At 42.2% G+C, this 16,323-nt stretch overlaps 1 protein-coding gene across 1 annotated transcript in view; it reads left to right on the top strand.

Moving 5' to 3' along the window:
* Positions 1 to 10,106, top strand: part of VWA8 (von Willebrand factor A domain containing 8) — a 519,173-nt gene extending 509,067 nt beyond the window's left edge. Inside the window, exons 42-44 of the mRNA XM_044669384.1 lie at positions 4,744 to 4,839; positions 5,681 to 5,919; positions 8,781 to 10,106. Of these exons, the coding sequence (XP_044525319.1) occupies positions 4,744 to 4,839; positions 5,681 to 5,919; positions 8,781 to 8,889 (444 nt within the window). The 3' untranslated portion in view covers positions 8,890 to 10,106. The remainder of the gene's footprint in view (positions 1 to 4,743; positions 4,840 to 5,680; positions 5,920 to 8,780) is intronic.
* The last annotated feature ends 6,217 nt before the right edge of the window (positions 10,107 to 16,323 follow it).

Raw genomic sequence — 16,323 nt, 5'->3', positions numbered from 1 at the left:
ATATATATATATATGAATGTATAAAAATATGTACTACTCGTTGCTGGTAAAATTTCTATGAATTGTCCCTTGAATTGGAACTCAACATTACCTTCTGACTAGCCACAAGAAGGTCAAATTTACCAGGGGGGAAAAAAGGAAATTATTAATACAAGTCTTCAAACTGAAGTATTCTGAAATTAGCATTCATCATATTATTAAAGTAGCTTTATTATTCTGTCTTGTGACCTCAGTGCTTCCCAGTATAACTAGCAAAAGACGAAATGACTAAGGAAACAAAAGTTTGATCTTCTGAGCATATCCATTTATTAAGCAATGCATGCCAATTGTCCAACAGATTAGGCCCAAACCCCTTCTTCGGGTTAGGGCTAGATCCCAAATACAGAGGGGATAGACTTTTCTTTTTCCCAGGAAGGGCTTTTAATTTCAATCAGCCAGAAAAATTCTTTGTAAAAGAACTTTCTACCAAGACAGTTTTATGCAGTCCATGACTTGGCTATTAAATTCTTTTTTCTTTTTTTTTTTTTAATTCCAAATTTTACAAAACCAAATAAAATGAGCATTTCCACATACAAAGAAAGTGTACATAAATGAAACCACAAATCTCTTAAATGTTTAGCTTACTTTTTATTTATCTACATAACAAATCGCATCCACAGAGGGACAGATTCTTATATAAAAACAATTCACCAGATAAGGCCAATTAATTAAATGGAAAAAATACAGCATTAGGTAATCTGATTTCTAATTAGATGAAAGATGAGACTTTCCAAGTTGGGAGGGGGCAGTGAACAAGATGCAATTCCTTGGGATAGAGGTATCTCACTCCTCCCCAAGTAACTGGACATAATCAAAAGAACATGGAAACAATAACTAATTGATCAGGATAGGACTAGTTTTCAGATAAGACACATGGCTTGCTTAAGATAAATAAATATGAGAAAACTCCTTACATCCATTTTGGATCTGACTGTCCTTGGTTAAGAGTCTCTATCTGGACAAATAGTCCACTTTCCAGACATGCAGGGCTGGGTTCAAACAATGCAAGAAGGTTTTCTCCTAATTCCTGCAATTGAATAAACTTTTCTCCCAAGACAGAATTTAGACTAGGCCCATAATTAAATAGAAAGAGAATGAAGCCAGCTTCAGAATTGCATCCCAAGATGGCGTCTGGGTGGTTCATTCAGTTCCCACCATTACCCACTTGCTGGCCTTTTTGACTTTGACTTCCTCACCATCTATTGTAGAAAATTACAAAAGTCATATTCATAAAAAAAATTTAGTTTCTCAAAAAAGTTACTATCTAAATTCAGTAGTTTATTTAGTGATGACAATGCTCTTAATAAGAAGATATGTGGCTTGGGGTTGTTGGTTTTTCATTGAGTTTGCCACAGGGATGAATGGCAAATGGAGGGAATATGGAATGAAAAATAGCTAATTTGGACACTTTTCCTTACGCCCCAAAAGATTTGATGGATTTTCAAATGACTTTTGTCAATGATGTTGTGGTTCTTAGAATTCGATGCTAGATTATAATATAGATGTATGGTTTTTATAAAAAGCTTGAAGTTTTACATGTACAATAATATCATAAGCAAGTTCTACAACTGGAAGTGCTTTGAATTCCTTCCAGACATTTCATTTACTCTTGTCACTCAGCAATCACACATCTGCCTCCTGAAAGTCGGAAAAACCTTTGAGAAATCATTATATAGACCTTTTCAGTCACTACTCTGTGGCCCTCAAATAATAAGAATAATAATAGAGATAGAGACCTGACCTGAGATTTTATTAGTATAGGGAGCCCCTGGATCCAGGAAACTTCTACCACTGTATGTCAGCACCTTCTCTGAAACTGTTTAGAGCATTTAAAGGTTAAATAATTTGCCATGCTCACACATCCCATAGGTATCCAAGGCAGAACTTGAACCCAGGTCTTAAGACCAGCCCTTTATCAAATAATAATAATAATAATAATTTATATAGTATTTTAAGGTTTGCAAAGTCAGAGAATATCCTTCTACAGACAAGGATTCCTGAAACAACAAAGACAAATGAATGTAGTTTTTACAGTGGAATTTTCCCCACCTATTTCTAGCTCTTGGATTTTCTAGGTGTCAGATAAAAATGGTGGAGGAGATAAATGTTGTAAAGATGCAAAGTTTTTGTGATGCCCAAACACTACTGTAAAAGATGAAAGACCAAGGTATCTGGCTATTTATTGGGTCCGCAAAAACCCCTACCAAATGGTTTGTCTGATTTTTACAACTAGACTGACTTAATTTTTTTATTTTTTGGCTGTATTGACCAACAGTTCTGGCACTGGGTAGTCACAGATAACCTTCCTCAGTGAAGGAAATGAGCATGTGGGCAGACTCCGGGGAGCCAAGAAATTTCAAAGGGAAGAGAGTTTTGCATAGCTTCATCTAATGTCATCTGAACAATAAGGATTTTAACTGTCAGCTAAAAGGAAGTAAAAAGTCATATTCATTTATAGCCCATTTACTCTCATCCACTGCAGGAAAACCACTAGTATTTTAGGGAACTGATCGTGTTTCTTCACAATGAGCAATGGTCTGATTTAGCAAATTACTTCATCAAATCCGACAAGATAGACAGTCTGCCTGGCACCATCTTGGAGCCATGCCCTCTAGACTACAAACAGCTCCTGCCAGGGCCACCAGCACTCCTCTACTCAGGAATCTTAAAGAGATTTTGTCACCTAGTTAGTGCTTAATAACAAGATTTAAGATGGACCTCCCCAATCTTTGTCCCTCTCCTCCTTCCCATCTTTGCTTTTTCTCCCGCTGTCACTAGAGACAGCTAGGTGGCACAGTGGATGGAGTCAGGACCTAATATCAAATGCTGCCTCAGACACTTGCTAGCTCCATGACCCCAAGCAAGTCACTTAACCTCTGCCTGCCTCAGTATCCCCATCTATAAAAGGGAGATAAGAATAAAATCTACTGCCCAGGGTTGTTGTGAGAATCAATCAGTTAATAAACATTTATTAAGTACCTCCTGCAGGCAGTTTAAGTTGTGTCTAATTCTTCATGACCCCATTTGAGGTTTACTTGGCAAAGATACTGAAGTGCTTTGCCATTTCCTTCTCTGGATCATTTTAAGATGGGGAAACTAAAGCAAACAGGGCTAAATGACCATAAGATTGAAATCATTATCCAATAACTCCAAGTATTATTATATTTTATAAGATTTATTAATAATCACTTGAAGTAAAAGAAATGAAAAGACAAAAGTAAAAGCCTGAGTAAAGAGAAGTCTTCCCAGCCACATTAGTGGGGAAAAGAGAGAGGTGGGGGAAAGATTACACACAAACTTTATCTCTAAAACATAAGGACTTAACATGAGAACAAAGGTGGGATGCTGGGAATTGGAGCCCTGGAGAGAAAATCCTAATTACACCAGACTTACTTAGAGTCACACAGCTAGTAAGTGCCTGAGGCCAGATTTGAATTTGGGGAGATGAGTCTTTCTGCTTCCTGGCCCAGCACTTTGGCCACTGTGCCACCCACCAGCCCCTTCAAACTTTCTTGAACTTCACTAAAATTCATGTTGGTCACTCAGCCAGCATGTAAGTACATACTTTCTTGTAACATTATTATATCCATATACCACAATTTGTTCAGCCATTTCCTAATCAATGAATACATATTATACATATTTAATCAATTTTAATTATAAATTTTAAGTAAATTTTATAAATACTGTTAAAAAGTACTTCTCTGAGTATTTTGTTAAAGACCATGTCACGTCCTACATGTCTTTCTATCTCTTGTACCCTTGCACCTAGTAGGGACTTGATAAATATTTGTCAATTAATATGTGTGCTTCTTAAATTTTTTTTATTCCAAAGTTGCTGAAAGTGCCCCTAACTTCCCACACTTAAAATAACCAACCAGAAGTTATAGCTACCTTATAAGTGCCTTTGCCTAGCTAACTTCTGTTAGGATGGGATTGGTGCAAGGGGGATGGGACAAAAGGAGCCAGAGAAAGCAGTTGCTGACAGCTGAGACCAGAGGGATTCTGGAAGATTCTCTGGAGGAAGGAGGATGAAGAGAAGTCTTCGGGTGGAGGACTGGGAGGAGAGAGGAAGAGGACATCTCAGCTCTGATCCAGTCCTGAAGGCTTCCTAAGGATCTTTCTTTGGAAATTGAAATCCTGATTCCCTGATCAAAACTATTCCATTGCATCTCACCCACTGAGACTTCAGCCATGGAAACGAGAATTTAAATGTCATTTAGTCTAATTTTCTAAACACATGAATTCTCACTCTATTTTCTTGACAAGTACATATCAGCTTTCTGTTTGAAGCCCTACAGGAGCAGGGAACTCATTACCCAATCAGAGCTCATTCCTCTTCCTAATAACTATAAAGAAATTCTTACATTGCACCAAAATCTACCTCCCTATAAAATTATCTTCCAGATAATGTGTCTTTAGAATTTTGAAGATAGCTATCATATTTATATATATTTCCCACATTTCCTCTTTTTCAGGCTATATATTCTCAGTTCCTTCAATAGTTTTTCCCTAAGTCATAGTTTTCCCATCCCTCACTAATCTTACTATTCTCCTCTGGATATGGTTGACTTTGTTACAGTTCTTCCTAAAAGATGGTACCAAGAACTGAACACAATCCCCAAAAGTGAGATTACTTAGTTTTGGAGTTACTGGTGATAGAAGCATATGTGAATTCTGACTATTTGATTCTCTTGTGTGCAGTATGATATCGCTGGACACTCTGGAGATGGTTACGTTAAACTGGTTCCACTGGATAAAATCCCCAAGGACAATAAGCAAAGACTTCAGATTCTGAAGGTAAAGACACTCTGAGGATACTTCTCTGTTCTGAAGGCTTCTGTAGATCTATAGGAAATATTTTTGGTCACTAAAAATATAAAATAAAGGAGAAATGTGAACATAAGAACTTTTTGATTTTCCATTGTTAATGCACCACCCTAAGGGAAAACCCAGAAATGTATTTCATCCTACCCTGAGCCTCCAACAACAAAAACAACAACATAAAGTCAGAGTCCCTCTCCTACTTTCAGCTTACTATACTTAGAACTCTGTTTTTGTGACTTGTCTCAGATTCTAAATCCAGTTGGCAACTTGTGTATGCTGCTCCTTAAAAGGCCAAGAGGTTCTTTGGAGGGGAAGGAAGAAGAGAAAGAGAATTCCTTGCTGTATAACCCTGGGCAAGTCACTTAACCCCAATTGCCTTCTGTCTTAGAATAGATTAGATTCTAATGGATCAATAGATTCTAAAGCAGAAAGTAAGGATTTTCAAAAGAAGAGAAGAAGATGAGATACATTGGGTTTTCCCTCAAGGTCCCTTCTGCATCAAATGTTGTCATTCTAGGAATACCCTCTAACCAGAGCTCTAATGAGTAAATACACTTGGAATAATTACCTGGAAAAACAAAACAGACAGAAAAGGGAGTCATTTTCTTCTAGCCCTGTAGCAAGATGGAAATTACTTAAGCTCTCAGCTTTATATCATGTAACCTCTTTAGGATCTCTCCCAGTAGCAGGACAAGCTGATCAATCCCTCATCTCCGTGGGAATAGCTGAAATACCCCAATAGCTGCCATCAAAAATGTCCTTTACTTAAAGGAGCTTCTTCACCAATTTTTAGACTTGTATCTTCTGCTTACAGACCATGTACGCCCATGCACAATTCTGCATGAGTGGAGACTCTACATTAGAAGGAACCGAACATGCCATCAACGAGATTGCCAAGGAGGATGCCGATGAGTACTTTGTCATTGTCCTGAGCGACGCTAATCTGGAACGCTATGGCATACCGCCCATGAGGTTAGCCCAGATCTTGACAGCCAACCCTCAAGTCAACGCGTTTGCCATATTCATTGGATCTCTGGGTGACCAAGCAGAAAGGTACGTGTCCTTATAGAATCTAGCACGGGAGACGTCTGGGAAACGTATTTATTCCTCGAGGAGCGACAACAGAGAGCATTTGTCTAGTGTCTGCCGTATCCTTGACACAGTGACTTCATGAAATAGTATTTAAACACTGGCTGTGTGCCAACTTCTCTGCTGAATACTGGTGGAGATACACAGATTAAATGAGCTTTACGGGCAGATGCGGCACAAACACGAATAAATATATACAAAACAGAACATATCAGGGTGGAAGACGAGGACAAACTGCTGGTAGAAGACATTTTCACTATCCTCAAGAAAGGTAGGATCTACTGTTTAAATACAGCATTCTACCTACCGTCTTAACAAGAAAGAACAATTTGCAAATTAATTCATTCTTTCTATTCACCATTTTTACACAAACACATCAAATTGTGTGTTTAACTAACAGGTTGTACCTCTCTTACAAACCCCTGATGGCCATTAATGTAAACTGTTTGATTTCATCAATGTAGCATTTTGTACCAGGAACCCAAGTAGAAGACGGTCCTCTTTGACAAAGTTAACCTGCCTCCTCTGCCCTTGATCTAGTTTCATCTTCATTCTGGTCTCTACAACTGTACAGCAGATAGAGTATTGGATGTGGAGTCCGGGAGACCTTAGTCCAAATCCTGCTTCACCCAGGATAACTAGTCGTGTGACAGTGGACAAGTCACCTTATGTCTTTCTGTCTGTTTCCTTGTCCATAAAATGGGGATGATAATAGCACCTACCTCTCAGGATTGTTGTAGGGTCAAATTATTTAACATATGTAGAATGCTTTGTAAGCCTTAAAGCTCTACATAAATTATTATTATTAATTTTCCCACTTTTCAACCTGAAAAAATCTAACATCCATCCCTACCCCTCCAGGGTTATCAGTGACTTACAGCACTTTATAATGGCTAAATAGTAATGTTCTTCTAAATGCTCCTCTTCATTTCCACAATATTTGATCCTGTTGACCATGTCCTCCTTTGGCAAATCTCCTCCAGAGACACCACTTCCTTCTGGCTCTCTTACCTCTCTGATTATTGCTTTCCAGGCTCCTTTTGTATGTTATGTAAGCATAGGAGTGTCCCACACTCTATTCCTGCCCTTCACTGATTGCCCAGCTACGAGAGAGGATTTCACCTTCCATTGTCACTTCTGTGCCCAGTTCTCTGTCTCTAGCCCTGAGTCCCAGACTCCCATCTCCAGCTGCCTGGGAGACTGCTAACAGCACCAACTTAGAATGTCCAAAATGGAGCCAAAGCCGCCATCTTCCCTCTGAAACCTGCCGTTCTTCCTATCTTTCCCAGTGAGGTTACTAGCTGTGCCCCCGTCACCTGGGTCTAAACCCGGCCATCCTTGAGTCTTACATCTCCCTCCTCCCATATTTCCAGCTACCAAGCCCTACTGATGGTGACTCAGAAATATCTCTTGTGTCTATGTCCCCGCCATGGCCTCCAGCCCCCACAGCTGCCCTCTTCCTGCGGGTCTCCTTCCCCTCCATTCCAAAAATCTCACCTGTCTCCCCACTTGCAGGCTCTCTTCCCTTTCATTCACACCTTGCACCCCAAACACAGTAATCTCCCTAGGACACAAGGTGCATCAGCACCTCCCTGTTGAGAGATGTCTAGGATTCTGTTACCAGACTGCATTCAAGGCCCTCTAAACTCAAGCTCCAGCCCTGCCTTCTGGGAGCTTTACTTCACAGATGCTGAAAATCCAAAGGGCCAAGTGGGTCATCTCACACCCCCAAGTGTGCTATGGGCCTGTTGGATGCCTGATGTGCCAGCCTATGCCAACACTGGAGCTTTGTGCACATCACCCTCCACCCCTGAAATAGACTTTTCCTTCTTTCTTCCTCCCCATCATTTCCTATTGAAATCCTGTTCTCTTCCAGAAGGAGTCTTCCTAATCATCCCTGCAGCTCCTCAAATGGGGCATAATGAAAGGACTAAAGGATAGGGCTCAAAGGGCCTGCTTCCAAATCCTGGCTCTAATAGATGAAGCTTTGTGAGGTGAAATGGCTGTATCATTTTTTCTTCTTCATCCCTGTATCTCCAGGACCAAGGACTGTGCCTTTCACATCATGTGGTGCCCAGCAAAATGTTTTGAATTGAACAGAAATGAAATGTTCATCTTTCTAAGCCAATGTCACCAGTTCTATAACCAAAATAAAATATATCTATGTTTTATACTATATATATATCCCTTCCTCACAGCAGCTCTGGAGGGAAGTGGTACAAGTGTAATCATCCTCATTCTAGAGGGGAAGAATCTGGGTTTCCCATGGTCATACATCAAATAAATATCCATGGTGGGATTTGAATCCAGTTCTCCAGTCACCTAGTCCAGTGCTCACTCTGATCTGCTAGGCTACTTAGTAGCAGATGGAAAATGAAAAGTTTCTTTTAATCATTATATGACAGACGGTAGCAAAATGGCCCCTGAATTGGGACCACAGCTTTTCTGAATGGTTAAAGATCCTGAAAATAAACTCCCTGCGGTCTGGAGCCCTCACTGCCACTGCTAATGGGAGTCCTCTAAAGAAGGAATGTCAAACAACAGAAAGGGGGACCATAATAAATGAAAGGAAATCCTTTGAAAGAGGCTCATTGTCTTCCTGAAAAGACCCTCCTACTGGCCCTCCCCCCCTTTGGTGGTTCCTCTCCCTTCTGCTTTCCCAAATCCTTTATCCCCTGTGACAGCTGGATGAATGTCCAGCACCTGGCCAGGTATTAGAAATCAAAAACTTCCTTTTTTTTTTTTTAAAGAAACTCTGAGTCAGACTCTGGGCTGCTGAGGCCCAATTTGCATTGGTAATTTGCTTTCCCATTCTAAACCCACAGGCTTCAGAAAACTCTACCGGCTGGCCGCTCCTTTGTCGCCATGGATACCAAGAAGATCCCTCAAATTTTACAGCAGATCTTCACTTCTACCATGTTGTCCAGCATTTAAGGAGGCCCGTGAGGGCCCTCTGGCTTAGCCACCACAAGAGGTAAATGAAAGCAAGAATTCATATCCCTCCGAAAAGGCCTTCTCAAGTTAGAGGGGAGACTAGAACATCTTCATCTGTGTTTTCCCAGGACTCTCTAAATGCTCTGTATTCTCAGTCAAATGACCCAGGTGTGGGGCTTGCCTATTGAGATTTGCAGTCATTCATTCATTAAAAGCTCAAGAATTTAGTAGATCTACACCTGGCAGAGGCCTTCGGAGAAGTGAGGTGGCCAACCCATCTCTCCCCCAGGCAAGCATATGACACAGAGCTGATGCCACCCTCAGAATGATGGAAACAGGAGTCATTGTCCATCCAGGCCAACCTGCTCTTGTCCAGGAGCTCCTGCCACCCACCTCCTCTGCTCTCTGCGGCCCCCGGAGTTCCTGAGGACGATCGAGTTAGAGTCTTCGTGGGGAACTGAAAGTGCTGCAGAGATAGTGCTAAGGGCATCCCAGAAAAGGCTGGAATCCCTCCATAACTGCCTTTTCTTGAAGCTAAGCCAGAAGGACTCCAAGGACTCTTGGATGGCCTTTTCTCCCCACAGAATTGGAAACATCGGCACTACTGTCACTTTCCTAGGAAGTAAGTAAGACCAAAGGCCCTCTTCTGTCTGCCGCCAGGGAGAAGGGAGCAGCAAGAGAAGAGTTCATTCATTCAACAAACGCTGATTCTCCGCCTTATGATTTCTTCCCATTTCGCTGGTTCTTCCCAAAAACTCCTTCCACTACTTCATTTAAGTATACAAAACCCCAAACTAGTCATGATGCCTGTCAACAAGAAAAACATGATTTGAGGAGACAGTTCATAGGAGGAGGGTTACCTCCCCAAAACAAAAAGATACTCCTAAAGCTAAAAGAAACTAAAGGTAACAGGAGGGCACAAGAGGCCCCAGAGAGGCCCCGGAGAACGGGGGCACCTTTGCTGGGGGGGGGGGACCCTCCCTGGTGCCTTTCCTCCCCTCATCACTGACTTGCTTCAGCTGCTTGGCCTCAGCTCGCCACTGACCCTGGAGTCGGGAAAACAAAAGCCTAGAAATAATATAAGCTCCAAACTGACTAGGAATTGAAGCTGTATGTTGCTCATGATGTCTTCTTAATTAAGCCTGGGAGTATGGGAAGGATGACAGGCCAGCGTGTTCCACCCTCCATAATTAACTGTCCAATAAAAAGCAATCCAATTTCTGGTGTTTGTTGCTGTGGTTATTGCCGGAGTGCGGTGGCTACCGCCAGGTCCAGGGAAGGAAAGATGTGAGCCATGGGACCTGTTGGAAGAGAATAGCAGCCCGTGGGCGGTGGGGGGGAGCTTTGGGGGCGCAGCCCCTCTGCTCTCTTTCTCATTTGCCCCGAAGGCTTTTGTCTTTTCCCTAGTGTGGGCAGGGTGACCTTTGGGGTTCATTCTCTGGGGCCTCCCTTGGAACTCTGTCTCTGTGGATAGTCTTCAGGCAGCATCCTAGCTCCTCTGGACCTCCCCCTCAGATGGGACTTCTGGGGCAGCAAGAGGGGAGCCCTCTGAGTCCTTTTAGTTTAAGTGAAACTGCCCAGTGACCAACTGCTTCCAGCTCCAGCCATGACCTTTGCTTGTGGTCAGTGTGGGCGTCCTCTGGGAATCCAACCCCTACACAGCTAAGGAAACTGCTTGGGGGGGGCGGCGAGGGGAGGGGGGCGTTGTGGGGAGAATCTAGTCTTGACTATTTAAAACCACATAAGCCGCAAAGCTTTCCTCAGGCTGGTCTGTCTCCCTCTCTTGCCTCCTTGGAAATCCTACCTTATGGAGAAATGGCTTCCTGTTTCCTTCATGGGGGAGAATTGGGAGGGGATCATTATTTCCACCTCTGCAGGCCCCCAAAGCTTCTACACTTATTTCTAAATGGATGTCATTATAAGCTTAGGCAGAGGTGTTGCCCGTTGTCGGCACCTCCGGCCCCCTCTGATGTAGCCGAGCATTCCCCAAATGTTGGGAAGATTCACTGTCCTACACACCAGGGATGGAGGTGTTGGGGGTACCAGAGTAGCCCCGATATCCACCAGACGCCATCCCTGGAGGCTTTTATGCCCCTCCCATCCCCTACCTCCCCCAGGGAGCCAAGCAGAGAGCCAAGCGAAAAGCCGGACCATAAGCCGGGCCATAAGCCGGGCATGGGGCAGACTGCCTCAGCCCCTCATAGAGTCCGCCTGAGTCACCTCTTCTTTACAGCAGTTTCCTACGAAATGTCGGAGGTGGCGAGTCCTGTTGTTGTCAGCAATGGCAGTCTTTTTCTGAAAACGAGCGTCAAGACTCCCAATGCCCAATTTCCATTTAGAAGGTGATTTTCCCCATGCAATATTGTCCGTGTTGGTGAGAGAAGAAGCCGGGGAGACGGAATATGAACTCTGGAGTCCAAAACCTGCTTCCACTTCACACCTATATGGACACACAAAGAAAGTCAAATAATTGCACCTAGCAGAAGCTGAAGGCCTGGAGGAATCGCAAATAGCCCTTTCCGTGAAACTCTTTTCTGTGGGTGAAAAAAACACAGCTGCCAGGATGAGTCACCACGTCCTGCCCGTCCCTGGCCCGCTTCTCGCTTCTCTGGGGTCAAGTCCCTCGGAGGGTTAAATGTCCCTGCGTCATCTGGCAACCCGAGCACAAGGGGCTATTTTATGACAACGTTTTAAAATTCACTGATTTGAAATTGGCCCACACAGTGACATTTATGGGGTGTTTTACACTTTGGTAAAAAATCTTATTTTCTACCAATTTAAAGAAAGGCCTTGCTGGGGTGAAGCCAGTACAGATACGTGTATGTCTATGTACAGAACTCCAGGAAGTGGAAAGGAATTCTTTCCTATTGATCCATTTTTGTCTCTTGGGGAAAACGTGTCGAGTCTGTGTATGTGCTTTGGGCCCAGGGGCTCGGCTTGGATCCCTCGCCCATCTGGCAAGAGCCACACAATTGGGTCATTTCTCTGGATGTTCTCAGAAGCCCGCAAACCTTCGGGGGAATGATAAACCTTTTCCTGATTACCACACGCAGCCCATTCTCCTATGTCTCCATCCCTTTATCCAAGACGCACCAGAGCCAGAGACTAGCGGATGACCCATTGGAAGCGGGCGAGGGGATTTATGCTGGGGCTCAGCCCAGACGTCTCCTCGGAGTTACGGACCCGCATCGGGTTCCTGTGTGCTACCCCTTCCCTGGCTGGCTGCAGCTTTTAAGAGAATGATCATTACAGAATCTGCTGCTCCCACAGAGGGGATCCAATAGAATAAGGGGAGTGGAGGGAGCGGGAAAACCCCCGTGCCTGTGACCCCAGTGCTCCCATGGAACAATGAGCAATTGTGCTTTCCCCCCCCCCCCCACCAAGTTGTTAAATCCTGGTAAACAAAAAAAAAGCTCCCTAAAGAGAGGGGAAACTGCCTGGCAAGCACATGGCTCAAGTTGCGAATGATCTGACGTTCTTTTCCAAGACTAAATGCCATCAGGTCGCTACCCTTTCAACAGAGAGATCATCTGTTGGTGCACAGCAGGGCAGTTTGTTTTAGAATGCCAGCGTTACATAATTCTCGAATAGAATGGCACTTGCGGTATTTGGCTCTTTGCAGGGGATGGAGGATGAAGGATGAAATGCTCACTGGAGCTGTCTTGGGGCCAGAGGCCGGAGGGAACGGCGTGTTCTGCTAGAACAAATCTTATTACAGAGTCTTTCAGACTCAGAAGAATCCCGGGCCACGTCGTTGTGGACCTCTTGGGCCAACAAAATACGACAGAAGCCACAGCTACCAGGATACTTTTCACCGGGAGCCTTTGCCCATTTCCTTGCCCAGCGGGGTGGTGGGGGAAGCATTTGGACCAGAGATAGAGCTTGCCAGTGAATCAGACTCAGAGTGCAAGAATTTGTGGTCCCGTTTTTCTGAAGTCAAGGGATGGAAGCTGGAAAGAGAAGAGAGTGCAGAGCCTTCTCACATCATGGAGCAGACCTTGCTGCTGGGGGCCACCAATCACTCAATAACCATTAAGTACCTACTATGGACCGGGCACTGGGCACTAAGCTGAGGGCTGGGCATCAAAAAAGAGGCAGAAGACAGTCCCTGCCCTCAGAAGCCCATCAGAAGTTTCCTCATGTGGAAAATGCAAAGGTTGGCCCAGATGGACTTCTTGGCTTCCTGCCATCTTTACACCAACCTTGTTGTAAACGTCAAGGTTGAGAATAGAGGAAATAAGCATTTCCTAAGTTCCTTCTCTGTTCTAGGTACTTTACAGATATTTCATTTGATCCATAAGTACCCTGGAAGGTGGTTATTATTATTCTCCTCATTTGACAGCTGAGAAAATGGAGGCAGATAGCTGGCCATAGATCTAGTAAACGTCTCAGTCCCATTCTTCCCAGCTTGTGACCCAACATTCCATCCACTGTGCCACTTCACTGCCAGGTAGCTATAGTTAGAACCATCCTGGCTTCAGGCTCAAAACTCTCTTTTCATTCCAGTTTCCATACTTAAACCTTAGAGATGTGTTTGATGACAAGACAAACCCTTGAACTCTGAATCTGCTAGATTAACTTACTGAGCAATTGCCAATTTGCTTCAGTTGAGGGAATTTCCCATAACAGTGAAGTAATAGGTTGAGCCAAAATTAAAGAAACTATATAAGACATTGTGCCCAAGCATTGGGTTTGCAGTGAGTGATAGATACAACACAAGCCCTCTTCAAGGGACTCAAAGCTAAGAGAAAAACAATGAAAACTTTAATTTAGGGGATTAGGATCTAAGTGTTATGGGACATCATGAAAAGATTGCTGGATATAGGTACAATATTGGATTAAAAATGGGAAACTTTCAATGAGGTCTAACTCTCATGCCCTCTCCTCGGATAGAGGCGACCCTGTCCCTGAAGGCGACGCTAGTGGAGCCCAAGTTCGGGCAAGTCCCACCAAGCTGCCAGAGAATTTCATGTACATGCAGAACCTTCTGTTGTCTGTCTGTCATCAAAGGACTCAACCTTGTTACCAAGAGGCTGACTGCCAAGACATTGGCAACCGGGTCCGGTTTTTTCTGGCCGTAAACTTCGTCTAAGAGGATTGTGTTCTGCATCAGTACAAAGAGTACCGATGCGTGAGATCGCAGCTCAAGACAAGTAAGAAAAGGGGAGAGAGGAGTCCCAGCATAGGCAGAGCCAATCAAATTGGATAAACCCAGAACCGGAACTACTGCCCAAACAGCCCGAACCTGTCGGAGAAGCTCCCTAATGGAGAATTGTCGATTTGCAGCTAACAAAAAGAAAGACGCTTCTCTGGAATTTTCCCTCGCCATCCCAGAACTTGCCCAAAGGATCATGAAAATTTTCACTCCTTGTCAGTGCCCATTCCTGGTAGACTCATCTTTGAATCTGTGGTTCTAAAACTAGGGAATCCTTTCAGTACTATGACCTTCAACCTTTAGTGAAAATTGCAAAGTCTGCTGCAATTACAATTTATTTGTGGTTCATTGGTGAGAATATTGGTAATCTCTTAAGCTCAAACAAAAATTAAATCTCTTTTTTTTCTATTGAATATAGAAGTATTCTCTACTTAGCTGACTGGGGGGGGAGGGGGAGGGGAAGCCTGCTCTTCTGGTATGATATGTTTTGTGAAATAAAGCCACATAGTCTTTCAGAAAGATTCACTGTGTGACAATCTCTAAAAAAAATCCAAAAACTGTAGTTGAGTAATGAAAAACATAAAAGCTTTGGTTGAATAAATATTGCAACAAGGGGGAGTAAGTAAACAGCTCAGGGTGAAGAAGTTCTGGATCCAGATTTTGACCCTGGACCAGTGGCTACAGGACCCAGGTCAAATTACAATCTCTCAGAATCCCTAAGTAATTCTTTTTAAGGGCAGTTTGGTATAGTGGATCATGTGAAGAACTTGAAATCAAGGAGTCCTGAGTTCAAACCCTGCCCTGATAACTGGCTATTTAAGTGACCCTGGTCAAATAGCCTCAGTTTCTTTACCTATGAAATGAGGATAATAATAGCAAATATCTCCCTGAACTATTATAAGGATCAGATGGTATTGTTATATGTAAAGTGCATATTTGCAAACCTTCAAGAACTATATGAATTTTATCTATTTTATTGTTATTATTGCAATTTTACAATGACTTTGCAATATTTTTGCAAATTTAGCAAAAGCTATTAAATGCTTGAGGAAGAGGTGGCAGGGATATAGAATCCAGACAATATATAGCCCTGCCATCATGAATTTGACAGTCTGGCAAGGGAACAATGCAAGCTCATATAATCATGACATAATAGGTACATTTAAAGAGTTGCAAAATGAAGTGTGATATGATATGTAAGGAAGAGAAGCCATCAATGACAGTATCAAAGAGGACTTCATGTAGGATAATGAGATCATAAATGTAGAGCTAGAAGGGATTTTTGATGGCATCTAATCCAGTGACCTGATATTTTATTCAGGATTTTATTGGGGTTTTTTGCCTCTAAATGTATTAGGGAAATTGTTAAATCATTTTCTTTCTCTGCTTTGTCTCTTCCTGGTATAGATAGAATAATGGAATCTCTCATTTTCCTATTTTTGTATTAAGTTTATTTAATATAGGAATGAATTATTCTTTGAATATTTGATTGAATTCACTTATTCCCAGGGATTTTTTCTTTGAGAGTTTATTTATTGTTTGTTTAGTTTCTTTTCTGAAAATGGATATTTTAAATGTTTCCTGTTCTCTTAACCTGAGTATTTTTTTTTGCAAATATTCATCCATTTGTCAATTACCAAGCAACTGAAGAAAATAGTTCCTAATAATTTCTTCTTAATTTATTGTAAATCTTTTTCATTTTTTATACTGGCAGTTTGATTTTCCTTTTTTTAGACAAACTAACAGTTTTGGGTCATTTTTCTAAGCTGTTATTTTCCCGTAATTTTTATTTTAGCATTTAGAAGTTTGGGATTTGTTGGTTTTGTGTGTGTGTGGGGGGGGGGGGGGTGTTAGTTGCTTAATGAAGGTATTGAACAATTCTATCTTTTGTTGATGAAAGCATTTAGTGATATGAATTTTTCATAAGGACTGCTTTATATCCCAAAAGGTTTGAATGTTTTCTCATTGTTGCCATTTTCTTTTATGAAAGTTACCTACTTAATTAAATTACTTATTGTTTCTCTGATTTGTTCTTTGAACAACAAATTCTTTAAATTGAATTATGTGGTCTCCATTTCAGTTTGACTCCTTTCTTCAAAGGCACTTTATTATAATTTTTTATTGTGTTGTGGCCAGTAAAGCATGTTTTTAGTATTTTTACTTTTCTGCATTTATTTATGAGGTTTTTATGCTCCAATTCATGGTTAGACTTATTAAATATTCCATGCATAATAGAGAAATATGTATACTTGTAGTACCTTCTAAAGGCTCATTCTTTC

This window comes from Gracilinanus agilis, chromosome 3 (genome assembly GCF_016433145.1).
Source record: "Gracilinanus agilis isolate LMUSP501 chromosome 3, AgileGrace, whole genome shotgun sequence".
NCBI lineage: Eukaryota > Metazoa > Chordata > Mammalia > Didelphimorphia > Didelphidae > Gracilinanus > Gracilinanus agilis.
The sequence above is the reverse complement of the archived record's forward strand: the minus strand, read 5'-3'. Positions and strand labels throughout refer to the sequence as shown.